The 14,795-nt window shown below is 39.8% G+C and overlaps 1 protein-coding gene across 1 annotated transcript in view; it reads right to left on the bottom strand.

The window, feature by feature from the left end:
* FBLN1 (fibulin 1) overlaps positions 1–14,795 on the bottom strand; it is a 119,329-nt gene that overhangs the window by 38,958 nt on the left and 65,576 nt on the right. Inside the window, exons 5-12 of the mRNA XM_035888514.1 lie at positions 13,124–13,295; positions 10,206–10,265; positions 7,863–7,964; positions 6,413–6,550; positions 4,124–4,261; positions 1,631–1,774; positions 677–805; positions 47–172 (exon numbers count right to left, since the gene is read on the bottom strand). Of these exons, the coding sequence (XP_035744407.1) occupies positions 47–172; positions 677–805; positions 1,631–1,774; positions 4,124–4,261; positions 6,413–6,550; positions 7,863–7,964; positions 10,206–10,265; positions 13,124–13,295 (1,009 nt within the window). The remainder of the gene's footprint in view (positions 1–46; positions 173–676; positions 806–1,630; positions 1,775–4,123; positions 4,262–6,412; positions 6,551–7,862; positions 7,965–10,205; positions 10,266–13,123; positions 13,296–14,795) is intronic.

The raw sequence follows: 14,795 nt of genomic DNA, 5'->3' as shown, positions 1-14,795 counted from the left end.
ATGAGCTGTATCTCACACTATAAGCCAAAGCATATGACAGCCATACCTTCACACGACCTGCCATCAGCTGAAAGTTTGAATCCCATGGTACAAGTGCAGTAATAGGAACCAGGAGTATTCTCACACTTGTGAGCACAAAGGCGGCCTGGATAGCGTCTACATTCATTGATATCTGCAACAATAAATATACACAAGGTCTACGTATTGGCTGGCTTCACTGCAGGAGTAGCCTGGACAAGAATGCGGTCATAAAAGTTTGATTTTTGTTTTCAAGATCTAAATTTCATACCAGAGAGGGAAGAGCTTGCTCAAAATGCTCATTTAGAAGTACCCCAGTGCATAATTGAATTAGATCTATAAAGAAGAAAGTTGCTTTGATCTTCCAAAGGAATGTTTTGCTGTAGGTGCATATAAAAGTATCACAGAAAACAATTACACGCACTCTCATAATCTTACCTTTAAACAGGATAACAGATAACATGTTGACAATACTAATACAGCTTCCTTTGAAGTATCAGCATCTCTCTAATATGGTATTAGATTTATACAAATAATACAGTAGTCAATTTTACATTCAGATGAAAGAGGTTATGCAGAGAGCAATAACATTCTTTACACGGGATCATTTTTTAAAATGCCATGGCTGCATGTATTTAAGTCGATAGGTGCAACTTACCAATACAAGTTCTACTGATGACATCAAAAGAATAGCCAGATTTGCACTCACAACGGTAATTGCCTGGGGCATTTATACAGACATGTCCTTCTCCACAAGGCTGATTAGAGGATGAGCACTCATCCACATCTAAAAAAAGAGAGAAGGGATTGAAAGTATACTTCTGAGCATGCAAGTTGAGAGAAGAGCAACATGTTAACATATTTCTGTGTCCCCTAGTAGTTATAAATTGTTTTGAAACAGAAGGCAAGATTTTGATCTAGCTCTCAGCTTCCACAGGAAGAGTCACAAATCCAAACTGTTCTTACTGACGGGTTATCTCTCAGGTGTCCTGTTAATGTTGATGGACTTGGGAGGGAAAATAAATCAGGAAATCAGACAATCTTTGGAGGAAATCAGGTGCAAAATTGTTTTACTATGCACAGTCAATATTCATGGATCAGATCTTCAGCTACTGTAAGATGCCAGAGACCCACAGTCAGTAGTGCTTTGATAAGCCATTTACAAAAACTGAAAACACATGCAAAACCACCTCTCTTTTGCAAAAGTCACCTTAGTTAAAAGCTAACCAAAGGCATATATGCCTTTCAACATTACTTGAATGGCTTCTGTGGGACATTAAGTGGGCATTATGTTACACCTCTGTATTGGGGAGATTTCAGACCACACAGCATTGTTCCAATACACTAATACAGTCACAGACAATGCCATTTTGGGGGGGTGATTATCATTTCTCCTATTCTCAGAATACAGGGTTTCATGAGTTATATGAAGGACAGAGAGTGGATCCTTGTCATTCTTCACTTGTTGGGACTGCCAGGAGGGAAAGAACAGGATCAAGAATTGACTGTGGAAATGAGGAAAACTTGGGCAAAGTGGAAGAAACCGGTAAGCTTAAATCATAGATGTGATTTATTTTCTTCAAACTGTTTTGTCTTCAAAACTGTTACTTACCTACGCATCGTGTTCCGTCTTCATTGAGGTGGTAACCTCGGCCACAGTTGGGTGAGATGCGCTGGCAGGTGTATGAGCCATCGGTGTTAATACACATCTGCCCAGCTGGACATGGCATGTTGGTGCTCAGGCATTCGTTGATATCTGCAAGAGCACAATGAGTCAGTGTAACTATCTGCTGTCTGAAGACATTTAAGGTAAGATGCTTTCGTTATTCAGTCCTTCAGAGGATGACACCCTGATGTAATCCTTCAGAATTTGAAAAGCTCTGCCCATGAGAGAACACAACTATTCCTGTCATTTAGCTTCACTGATGTAATGCTTCCAGGGTGAAGATTGGGAGAGATATGAGAGCCCCAGATCCCGCCGAAAAGAAGTAGAAATGGGGTACAGAACTTGTATTTGTTGAAAAGCCTTTGAACGTCTCCCTTAAACATACAAAGAGATGATCAACAATTCAGTTCACCAGCTCAACCAGTTACGCTGCAGTCTCTGGGTTGTGGTTCGCAGTGAATGAGCTATTTAGTAGTACGAGCTCATAAAGGTAGCAGCTGACTCCGTTTTTACGGAGAGATAAACTGCTGCTCACAGGTATTCCCCATGACTACCTTACCTTGTCTTAAGGTAGGCTGTCCACGTAAACACATAAGAATGCAAATAGCTTATTTATATATTCACAAGACTATGCAGCCCTCTACCATCCATCAAACATATGCCTGTTTTTTTTTTCCAGACTGGACATTGTATCACTTTGTGACAAAGATACCCTTTGCCGGGTAAGAACCCACTATAAAGTAAAATCTCAGAAAATGTAATGAGATGAGACTAAGCTATATTGGAGTATGATCTGGTGTGGCATGTCTAGTCAAGAAGGTAAGGAACTCACTGTTACACAAGGTTAGCGTGTGCTATTAGTTTGGGGGAAAGGACTTTCAGAGTCAGGAATCAGTGGATAGAGGAGATACTGAGGCAGACTCTGCTACCTGGAAAAGTCGACGGAACTAAGACCTGACAGTTTGTAGGAGCAGCACTGTTTGTGAGTGCTTGCATTCCATAACCTTCAGCGAAGTCCAGCTTCATGGGAGTAATTCTCTGCCTACAATTTTCCCAACTGTTTCACTGGGATATTATCATCATTTTACACAGTGGTGCTGTTAACTGTTGAAGAGCTACTGCCTTCCAGTTGGCATGGTATTAAGCACGGCATCTAGCTTGCAAAACATCGGTTGCCTGTAGATGGGGAAAGGTATGTCATTTCAGTCAGGCCTATCCCAGCTCACTAGAGTGTAAGATTTTCACCTTATGATGACACTGGCAATACAGGAAAGTTTTCCTACTTTTCCCCCTTCATCACCGCAAAGGGCAGCATTTGATTTACAGTTTGTTAAAATCAGCCTGTGAAATCGTTTGGGTAAATATCTTGAGCAAATGCATTTTAGAGGACATATCTATTGCTGCTGCAAATTGATATGGCTTTGCTAATGTCAGTGAAGGCAGGATAACTTCTAACAGCCGTGGACCTGGTGCGAGCTCTGGCAGATACACGTCTCCAAAGGGTTTGTTCTGCGCAAGCCCTGGCCCCCTTCATTTTAAAGGCTGCAATTTTGCTTTCAGCCTCGGTGTTTCCAGTGTCAGATTTCGGCACTACAGGGTATGATATGGTCAGGGGAACGCGGGGCTGACAATGAGCTAGACTTGGCAGCTGCTGCTGCTCAGCCAGTTCCACAAGTCCAAGGCACGCTACGCCGCTGGGGGAATTCAAAGATAAGTTAAGACTTGAAAATACTACTCAAGGGAATAACTGATAGATTTGTAGGTCATGTTAGACAATTCCATTTAGGGTCTGCTGGAAACCAGTAATTCTAACATATTTACATAAAGGTTATAATTCTGTTCTGTAGGAGTCTTGGAAACAAGGCATTAGCCCGACAGATCATAATCAGTCTTTAAAATAAAACTCTTCTCCACGGTGTATTATAACTGGCCCATCATTCTCATACATAGTAAGATTCTTGATAAGCTATAACTGAAGGGGGACAGGTCTGGAAATACCTAAATACCTGTAGCACCACATATACTAATATCAATGAAGTGTGTTACAAAGGACATAATGAATTACAGCTTTTATACTAAGCTTTACCTAATACCTTTTGGATAGAGAGAGATAAAACACGTCACAAATTTTTTAACAATTTTGTTTCAGATAAAATCCCCAAAGACTTAAGGAAAATGTTCAAATGCAGCTAAGTGCCTTAGGTAACCAAATCTCATTAAAAACAAAGATCTAGCATGTAAGTCTTATTTAAACAGGATTTGACTGTAAATCTTACCTGTGGGACCAAGCCTGCCTTTAAAGGACCAGAAAAATCACATAGCAGAGCAATGCATACATGCATGAAGAATGACTTGAGAAGCTCAGAACTCACCCAGTGAAATCACAACTTATCTCATAGGCAACACTTAAGTATTCACCGAAATAAGAATACGCCTTACCAATACAGTTGCCTAGCGCATCTTGTATAAACCCATTCATGCACTGTAGCTTGGGTCGGCAACGGAAAGATCCAGGAGTATTCTGACAGATAAAATCGGGGGGGCAGTTATGAGTACCAGTCTCACATTCGTCAATATCTGGTACATCACAAAAAAAAATTGTTAGCAGGAGTTTGACAGAAGCTTTTTCATCACATTTAAAACATAAGACATAGTTAAAAACATCAGACAGACTAATCCTCAGCATATCTTCATGCAATTCAGTGCAGTGAACCAGGATCAATCTGACCTACTACCTCAAACAGAATCTCAGTAAAACCAGGTAGAGTAAATTAAGGTTTTTATTATTTTATTAATATCATGGGGGGGGGGGTGTTACCATGCTTTACAAGTTTAGTTCTCACAACTAAATGATTCAAAATTATTACAGAGCACCTCAAACATCACGTTCAGCAGTGTTCAGCGTTGATTCAGCAGTGTGCTTACACATGGGCTGAGCTTTGAAGTCGGTAAGAGTTAACTATATGTCCAAGTGCAATTTTATTTTTACCCTTTGATCCAATACAGACATTGTCAATTTCTTTCATAAGTTAATTAACTGGCCTTGATTCTCATCCATATTAAGGCTTGCAATATCCTTGCATTATTGTGCTTTAAAATGCACATAAATACGATTTCTGCCCACTTTAATATTCCATTCCAGTTCAGAATGAATGAAGCTTCATTCATAAATGAAACCCTGTCCACATAAAAGCAGCTAAAATTTAATGTTTGCCATCTTGCAATGGGATGAAATCTCCTAAAGCTATTAAAATACAGAAAGCCTCAGCTATCCCATTTATGCCGTTGACAAACAGTAGATGCAATTGCTTATCCATAGAGCTTTGTGAGAGTTAAATAATGATTGTGGAGCCCATTTTAAGTTTAGGATGGGTTAATACTGAATTGGGTTCAGCATTTTTTTGCACATCTCAGTCATTTTACTTGGCATTTAAAAATCATACATGAAGATTATTAATTTTCTATTTTCATTGTTATTAATGTAACATTAATAATTAACATTATTAACATCTTATCCATATAAGAAATTGCTAACGTTAATGGCATGTGTAATTTACTGTCTGTACTCCTTTTTTTTCCACCAGAGAAAGATTGTTAATACTTGCTGGTAAGCTATTTGTTGGCCTAAATCTGATGTCATTCAAATCAGCAGAAATTTTACTTCAAAGGGATCAAAGTTAGACCATGATACTTTGAAAAACATTGTCTGTATGTTCTGCAGGTTTTGTGTTGGAGTTTCTTCGTCAGCTTTTTTATTCAATCTATTATTCATCACTGATCAGTTCCTACAATAAAACCTTACCCAGAATTTTGGTTGAGTTAATTTACTCGGTGGAATGAAATCAGTCTGTTCATAAACAATTCTAAGCTCTGGCGGAACAGACTTTCTCATAGTGGAAACCAATTCCACATCAAATGGAGTTTGCTGCTAATTTATATCTCTGTAAAGGCAGCATGTCGGGTGAAGTCATGGATGCACATAACAGCATACTTCGAGCTAGATGCGACTTGAAATCAGTCATTACTTCAGTAAATAAGACTATTACCATTGTGTTCAAACATAGCCAGTCAAGAACAGTGCTTTTAACCCTTTTTAATTTTTAAACCCTTAAGAATATTGTGATTAAGAAATTAATCCCTTTGCAACAAATTTAAACCTCCTGAGGATAAAGGTTTACTTTCTTTAAAAGATGCATCTACCTTAGCGTTTTCAAATTGAACCACCTGGTCACTCCACGTGCCACACCTCATTTCACACTTTGAAGTGTGCAACCTTGATTCTTTCAGATTAAACTAAACCATTAGATATGCTCCAGGAGCAGGACTTAGGCACTCCACTCGCTAATGAGCAACTAATTCACAGGACTAGACTAGTGCTGGCCAGAAGTAAACACCAGGAAAATGTGTATAGTGTGAGTGCTGGGCCTTCAAAATCAAGTGTTTCAGTCCCCAGACCAGCTCCTATCGCACAACACAAATTGCCAGTGTAAAATAAATGTAGTTATTGCTCTTCGAAGTCTTTATAGCAGTCCACAGACAGCCTGATCTGGTATCTGCAAGGTGCCAGGTAGCAAACTACTGTCCCAGAAGAACTAGCACTGTCTGCGTGTCCCTGTGTAACTATGGCTTACCTGTGTATTTACCAAAAGTAGAAGAGTATGACATGATGATGTAGTCATTTTTTTACTGAAGCCTGGAAGATTTTCTGTTTCTCTGCACAGGACATACCTTTGCAACGACTGTCATCTGTCAGTTCGTAACCAGTTCCACAGCTTGTGTCCCGCTGACAGCGAAAGGATCCTAATGTATTGACACAAGTTTGTCCAATCCCACAGCTGTGCGTCCCAGTGATACACTCATTAATATCTAGAGTATGAAAAATTATTTAAAAAAAAAAAAAAAGAGTAAATAAGAAACATGAAATCTCTGGGAAGAGATGAGATCAAAGGCTAGCGGTGGGCACAACTCCAATGAGTCATTACTTTGAGCATTAGGATACAAAGAATGGTGTGCATTTGGCCTCACACTCACATACCCACAACGTGGCTACTCGTCTCTATTCTCAGAGCGTGAGCCAGTCAAGGCATTTTGACCCCGTTGGTAACAGGAGTTGTGACTGCTGATTCACTGTACTTAAGAAAGAGGAGGAGGTTGTACTGAGAGAGAGCAAAGGGCCAACATCATCTGACTGAGTCCAGTAGCAGATGATTACAGTGACTGTAGAGGCAAACTTTCAGAAATCCTTCCCTTGCTCTGCCTCCTACCCACATATAACTTAGGGACTCCCTGGAGCCACAAGCTGCAAGTTCCTATTTTATAGCAACTGATAGACGTTTCTTTGGCGAATTTTTTTCTTTTTCTCCTTAAATGCATAAGAATATTTGGCACCCACGTGTATCAAATGTAAAAGTTCTTCCTTTTTGTATTTCACACTAGGTTAGTGTTAATCTGACCAATCAGCAATATCTATTATATTTCCTGAAGTTCGCATCTGAGCTGCTTACCTAGACTCCCTTTTCAGTCAATGAGAGAAAAAGGCACCCCTGATGAGTAACGGTTTTCATCCTACAACAGCTACGCAAAACAGGCAAGATACACTGTGCCCTGGAGGTGCTTGTTTCTCTAAGCAACAAAAGGAGCCTTAGCCTAACGAGCGCAGAAGCAGACATCCACGTTGCACATATCTGAAGTCAAGTGCGATAAGCTCTACCCCAGCCCATTTCATCTGATGTCCTTTTAGTTGTTCTTCTGGAAGAAACTTAATGATTCTTCCCCCTTGACTATTCCCGTGCCACTCATGATATCCCAGATTTTCATCCTTTCTTTCAGTTGTGTCCTTAGCAAGCTGAAGAATCCTACTGTATTTCCTCTGCCTTATAAATTACTATCTACTGCTATAAAAAAGAATGGGTATTTTATTTTGATTTTATTCACAACAAGATCTTCTGTCTCTTCTCCACTCTAAATCCTTCATCTGTTCTACTGATTTTTTCTTAACTCCATCTTCCCACAACTCTTACTCCAACACTCTGTTTAAATCAACTTTTCATGATCTTACCTCTTTCCCCAGTTAGTATAAGCATATTCTGATCTCTTCTATCTGGATCTTTTTTTGTCTATCCTTGCCCTTTTAAAACAAGGATGTTGATAATTCAGGCAATGGTTTTATTTCTTTTACCTTCACAGTTGACACCATCTGGTTGAAGCTGATACCCGACAAAGCAGGAGCAGACATAACTGGATCCTGTGTCTCTGCACTGCTGAGAGCAGGGACCACCACCTAATTGGATATTTTAAGAAGTCTTAATATCATTAAGAGGCTCTTCACAGGAACTGAAACAAACCAATGATTTACAGGATGCTTGCTGATTTATTTAGAAAAGCAGGTAACTAAACACACATATATGAAAGAAGGAAAGGGCTAAATGCTGAAAAAAGTGGTTGCAATCACTGAATTCTTTTAGCTCTAAAAATGAATACAAGAAGGAAGTAAATTAAGAAGTCGCTCATAGCCCATCATTACTAGAAACTGAAGGGAAAATGCTGATGAGCTCAGACACCTCCTCAGGTTTTGGCTGGGAAGTTAAAACTTTGTATGGTGATTACTGTACAGTAAGGAAGACAAGATGCATCACCACAAGTTAATGAAACATTTTCACTATTAGCTGCACTCACCATAAATTAATGAAACATTTTCACTATTAGCTGCATTAGGCTTTATTTTTAGCCTGTCGTTATTAAGACCATACTCCTGAATTAGCTATAGCATATGTTCTTTTCCTACTCAGCAGGCAGGAAACATGAAAGGGAGAAGAAAGTATTGTGCATGACAAAGGCTTCAGAGAACCTAAAGGAATTAACTTACTACTGGGGTACTAACAACCTAGTGAGGTGTGTGCAGGAGTCACAAAGGATGTGAGAGAGAGCTGGGGTTATCCTGGCAGACAGAAAGAGAGTATACTATAGCAAATTTACACAAACTTTGGCTCATCATTAATAAAACTTACTTTTTCTGGTCTTGTTAAAAAATAAATTAATATTTATTCTCACAATAGAGAAAAGGTTATATACTCCAACTATTTGTTGTAAGACTACTGTTATTCTTAGTACATAGTACCTGTCTTCATTCTTCAGAATGGCTGGATAGGCATTAAACAAATGGTTTGAGAAAACACAATCAACGTGGGCAAATGTAGCTATAATACTTTAAAATTTTGAGCGAATTAAAATAATTTTTTAAAGTCCAACAATTTCTAATGAGGACAGGGCCATTAATACACCACAGAAAATCAGGTCCATACGCAATACTGGCAAAGGCAATTATATTAAAAGGAACCAGAGTCTTGTGGTTGAGATTTGACAGTTACCGCTTTCTGAACCTCTGCTAATACTGTGAACTCCTGTCAGCCACAGTAAAACCTATAATGGAGGTGTTGGAAGAACAGAATTAATTTCCTCATATACCACGAAGGTGCTCCAAAACAAACTGCTGGGAGTTCCACTGCCTAGGAAATGTAAGTTTCCCCTGGTGAAGACTGGAAAATCACAAGTAATTTTGGCATGCCAAGTTTATCAGAAAATACACTGTAGACAGAAACTCTAATTTGTAATTAGTCATACCAATCTGTCTCTTGCAGGCAGCTGATTAACTGACAAATGTAACAACTGATTACATAAAGAAATAATGCTAGGAAAATATATAACACATTTTTCTATGTCATCTCTTGTAATTAGCAGTTGGAGACAAGGAAGAGAGCCAGTGTTGGCTTTGACTACCTAATGACCTAGTAGACATTTCCATCCTCTCTAGAGTGTAATAGCTATACAACATGCAGCACAGTAAATCATCTCTCAACTGGCATATAAGTCTATTAAATTTATTTTATCCTAAATAAATTACTTAGTTCTGAAATGCTTGTAGAAAATAATAAATCACTGCTGTTTTAAGTTTATAGACATGTAAATCACATGTGACAAGCAATAAATCAGAATACTTAGCAGAACAATATCCCAATAACACATTCTTCCCAGGAGGCAGAACAGCCTGACTAATGAGGACAATAACCACTTTTCTTCCTTTTTTTCAGGTGATGCATCTCAAAAGGAAACAAGTTTCATTTCATATTTAATCACCCTGATCATCCCAAGAGGAGAAGAAAAGAATGCACATACTTAATATAGGATCCCCATGTTCTGAAGAATCCAGAGTATTCCATGGGTTCAATGGGTAACACCTCTGAGGTATTACCCACTAGAAGTTAAATAAAAATTAAATCTATATTCCAAGGTTCAGCTGGGTAAGACAATATCCACTATGGGAGACAATGCCTCCCTTGTATTTAAGAACTACTAAGGCATCACATAATGGCCTACTATTTCTTAGAAAGGATCTTAATTCTGCTACTTTTACACATAACTAGCCTAGGCAAAGCGTTGGCTAATCTCTAGATCTAAGTTTGCTTCACTTTTATTGGAGGCAATCACAAAAGAGCTGGCTAACAGGGCTAGTCACCTGACTTACCTCTGCAGCCATCATGCAGATAAGGATCTTCTTGGTCTAATTCTTCCTTTGAAATTTCAACTAAAGAGAGGAGAGATAGGCATTAGAGGAGAAAGCACTTTTCTTCTCACAGTTCTCACTGCTTGCTTGGGATGGGACTCAGACCAGGGTTTTGGATAAACCAGGACAAAATTAAAGAGCATTATTTACATATTTTACAGCTATTTCATACTTGACATTCAAATGCGCATGGCCATGGGGCATTTTCCATCTGACTGATTCAATATGAAAGTCATGCTGTGATCATAGATTATATATGGGCTGAGATTTCCAAATGCAGGTTCTTAACATTAGGCTTTTAACCAGAGCTTAACCTCATTTTCATAAGACACGTTGTTGAGGCATGCTTGACTTCCACTGACTTTATAGTAGCTTGGGGTACTCACAGTTTAATGAAAATCAGATTAACCTCAGTTATTTACTTAGTCTTCATTCCAAAAAAAACTCCACACCCAACTTTTGGGCACCTACTTATGGCATTCTTTCAAATGTACTTCATATACCTTAGAATCATAGAATCACAGAATCATTTAGGTCAGAAAAGACCTTTAAGATCATCAAGTCCAACCATTAACCTAACACTGCCATCCCACCACTAAACCACGTCCCTAACCACCTCGTCTACCCATCTTTTAAATACCTCCGGGGATGGGGACTCGACCACTTCCCTGGGCAGCCCATTCCAGTGCCTGACAACCCTTTCTGTGAAGAAATTTTTCCTAATGTCCAACCTAAACCTGCCCTGGTGCAACTTCAGACCATTTCTCCTCATCCCATCGTCCGTTACCAGGGAGAAGAGGCCAACCCCCACCTTGCTACAGACTCCTTTCAGGCAGTTGTAGAGGGCAATAAGGTCTCCCCTCAGCCTCCTTGTCTCCAGGCTAAACAACCCTAGTTCCCTCAGCCGCTCCTTGTAAGACTTGTGCTCCAGACTCCTCACTCGGAGAGACCTTAACTCGGAGAGTTCTGATCAGTGGTACTTCTGCTATGTGCATGTGTCCTGAGGGTTCTTTCTCTCCACACAGAGGACATAGAAGAGCTGAATACATCCACTGCCTGAACCCACTGCTTGCCCAAAGGACCAGCTAATGGACTTCCTCTGATCCCGCCACTTTGAACGCAGGGCAAATGGTAGGTTGGTAGCAAGATATGTAAAAACACAGTCTCAGAATACTTTGGTTATTGAAAGTAAGTTTTTGCGCAGTGGCACAAGGCTGGGTTGGTACAGTGAGTCCTCAAGCAATAGGGGTACATTCTGGTCACACAGAAGCTAATTAAATCAGTTTGCCCAAGTCTGGTTTGATTATGTAGAGGGTTTCTGGGGACACAAAACCAGAGATGACTCTTTATGTGACTAAGAAAGCATCACACAGGGAGTCAGCTTGCCTTACCCTCTGCAGCCGAATGCCTTGCATGCCTTGCTCTTGCATAACACAAACACAAAGTGCTAGTCCAAGAAGGTGCCTTACAAAATGGAGACTGATCTCTCCTTCATGACTAACAAAGGTGTCTATTCACGTTGCTTGCTCTGCCTCTCTGCAGGCAATTGTTATTGTTGAAAGGGATATTTGACATATGTTCAACCACCTGCTTGTTTCTTTAGTTTAGTGATGAGAGCATTGTCCTACCCTGCTTGTTAACATAGACCCATCTTTGCAACGCATAACGGTTCTAATGTGTGCCATAAAAACCATACTAACCATATGCATAATGGTTATTATGCATGCCACTTGCCCACAAGGGTAAGTGGGGAAATACTGCAAGCTGTGCTCACAATTCTGGATTTTCAGATGTTGATGTATTTCTCATGTCATGCAGGGGCACAGAGTCTGCAGATTTTTGTTATTGGCAGGGTGGTCTAAGTACAAAGTATTGACCAGTCCAGTCACTTCACCCAGTGCTAACGGACAAGGGGAATTCCCCTGAGGCAGGGGTGCACAAAGACACTGGCAGGGCACTTTTAAATGTTACTTGATAGTGGTGTACACTGACATAAGCCAGGTTTGAAAGACCTGAAACAAGTCTGATAATACACTGACTCAAGCAGACCAGTGCAAGCTTTTGTGGTGGGGTTTGGGTTTAAGTGATTAATTAGGATGATATCTCCCAAAATCTGTCACTGGTGATCTGCAAGCCAGACCGCATGTTTTTAGCGCTTGACTGCCCATGAAGGAGCCAACACTACACAGCATGACTTTTCTGCAGTTTCAGGTCTGCCTGCTAAGTGAAAAAGGCAAAATAAACCCAAACCCAGGTCTGTAAGGGTCAGTATGTCCACACTTACTCTCTTCAGCTCTGGGGACTACGTATGGAGAAGGGTGTCAGGAGCTGCTGCCATTTAGATGCCCTTCTCTGTTGATAATGTTGAAAGAAATGCAGATACCATGTTTTCCAGAAATGTTCAGCTCTCCCAGACAGTCCATGCATTTCAAATGCCGCCAGTTTGTGGGCATTTGCCTCTCACACAAAGGGAAATATCTGAATTCCGCTGATCTGTCAAAGGCCATCTGGCTTTCAAATCCAATTAAAAGAACTGGTTGTTGACTTTCCTTTTAATTAAGAATTTACCAGTGGGCAAAATGCTATTAAAAATCAATAGCTTATACTCAGTTTCCAAGATAAGATCATTAGTGGCCAGAATAATCTGTCTTATAGTTAAGTTCTGACACCAGGAACTGAGTGACCACTTTTCAGCTCTTTTACCCTCATGTGGTATACAACATTTCAGCTACTATTAGCCAAAAAAATGAGCTCCAAAACATGCATCATTAAGTTACTCAGAGGAGATCTCAAGTTAGAGTAATTCCAACAAAGCACAAGCATTCCTTGTAGCCCGTATAATTTTGTGTCTCGCTTTTATGATTTGCCACATAAAATACCTTGCTCCTTTTTAGGAGCATCGTCGCTGATGGACATATCAATGCCTTCTTGACCCTTCACACAGCAAGCTCTGAAGACTATTCCACACTGGTATCCTATCTTCGGGTTGGGTTCACAACTCTGACCTTGAACTTGGGCAGCCTTTCCCAGCAAACAACAGTAACAACAGGTCTGCTAAAAAAAAAAAAAAAAAGTTGTCAAATCCTAGCCCTGAACAAATCAATGCAAATTTTGTCAGTAGTGTCAACAGTGTTATCTCACCTTGGCAAACTGATGGAAAATTTTCTGCGAACTCCGTAAGAACTCCTGGTATACTTAGGCTCAGACATTTTAATCTGTAGTTGAGTTCCGTGAGCTCTGCATCTGGCCTACATAGAGCCAAGTACAGAACCTGGATCCAGTTCTCACCAATATTGTGTATGGGTGAATGCACATGCAGGGTGATGTGGAGGACCAGAATGGTCCGCACGTGTATCTGGAATTTCATTGCTCCCTGCTTGCATAGCCCAGTTACAAACATCAGAAAACACTGGGAACTCTTAACACCTCTGGTTCTCTTCTATGTCTGGTTCAATTAAACTGGGACATGATCAATTAAGTGCATGGATCAAGTTTACAATTAAACTGCCTACTCAACTTCCCAGCAAAAAATACGCCTCTCTGAACTAACAGACAAACAAATGTGATTCACCCAAGGTTACTGTTAACAGGTCATAAAGAGGAGCTATTCTGCTCTGAAAAACAGGCTACACAGTCACAGAATACACCACAGAAGTGAACACAGGGCAAGCTAATCCCATGGAGCTTTCCTTTTATTTTTAAATGAGGGGACACTGCTGATTTATTCAGTTTTCTTCCTTGCTGTTGGAAAGCAGCAAAGATATTTGGTCCTCTGGAACTGGTGCCTGCCAATTGCTACTATCATGTAAAAGCAGATTTAAGCTTTTATTGTTGAATTTATTATTCTTCCAGAATCTTTTTTGCTTGAAGGAAATAGCCTGTGCCATTAAACAGAGCTGATGGAATATAAAATAATGAACCATTGAACTAAATTTCTTTAATTTGGTGCTTTAAGCACCTACACCTATGAAAAAGAAGCAACTATGACATTTCTTTCACTACACTGAGATGTATAGCCCTGCCTATATTCTAAGTTTTCCCTTATAAGGTATTACATATGTTTCTCTCTCTACACTGCAGTAAAAGGTTCTTTTAAACACTAGAGCAGCGTGAAAGTAAAATAATAAAATTCTTTTTCCCTGCTTCTTCAATCTTTTTTTAATTTACAGCATTTTGAAGTATGTAAGCATGCTATTTTGTACTTTGTCTTTAAACACACAACTGAATCCTTTCCCTGATACAGAATGCCGTACGGCAGGAACTCTACCCTCCTGGCCAGTGCTGGGGTATTGTTTTCATGCCCACCATAGCCTTAAGACACGTTTTCCCTTATTAACTGCTGTTTGGTGGGATGGTTCCTCACTACCAACTTTTTTTTACTTGGTTCTCCAACTAACTTCCATCCAGCGGCGGATACTCTGGTTTCATCACTAGCATGTCTGGGATATTTCCATCTTTTATGGCTTTTCTGGATGACTTTTGAAATAAATACTTGATGATCTCTTCCAAGAATTGCAACATTTCCGAATATTTATTCTGTCTAACATGTCT

Source organism: Egretta garzetta, unplaced genomic scaffold (genome assembly GCF_000687185.1).
Source record: "Egretta garzetta isolate BGI_Z169 unplaced genomic scaffold, ASM68718v1 scaffold81, whole genome shotgun sequence".
Taxonomy (NCBI): domain Eukaryota; kingdom Metazoa; phylum Chordata; class Aves; order Pelecaniformes; family Ardeidae; genus Egretta; species Egretta garzetta.
The sequence above is the reverse complement of the archived record's forward strand: the minus strand, read 5'-3'. Positions and strand labels throughout refer to the sequence as shown.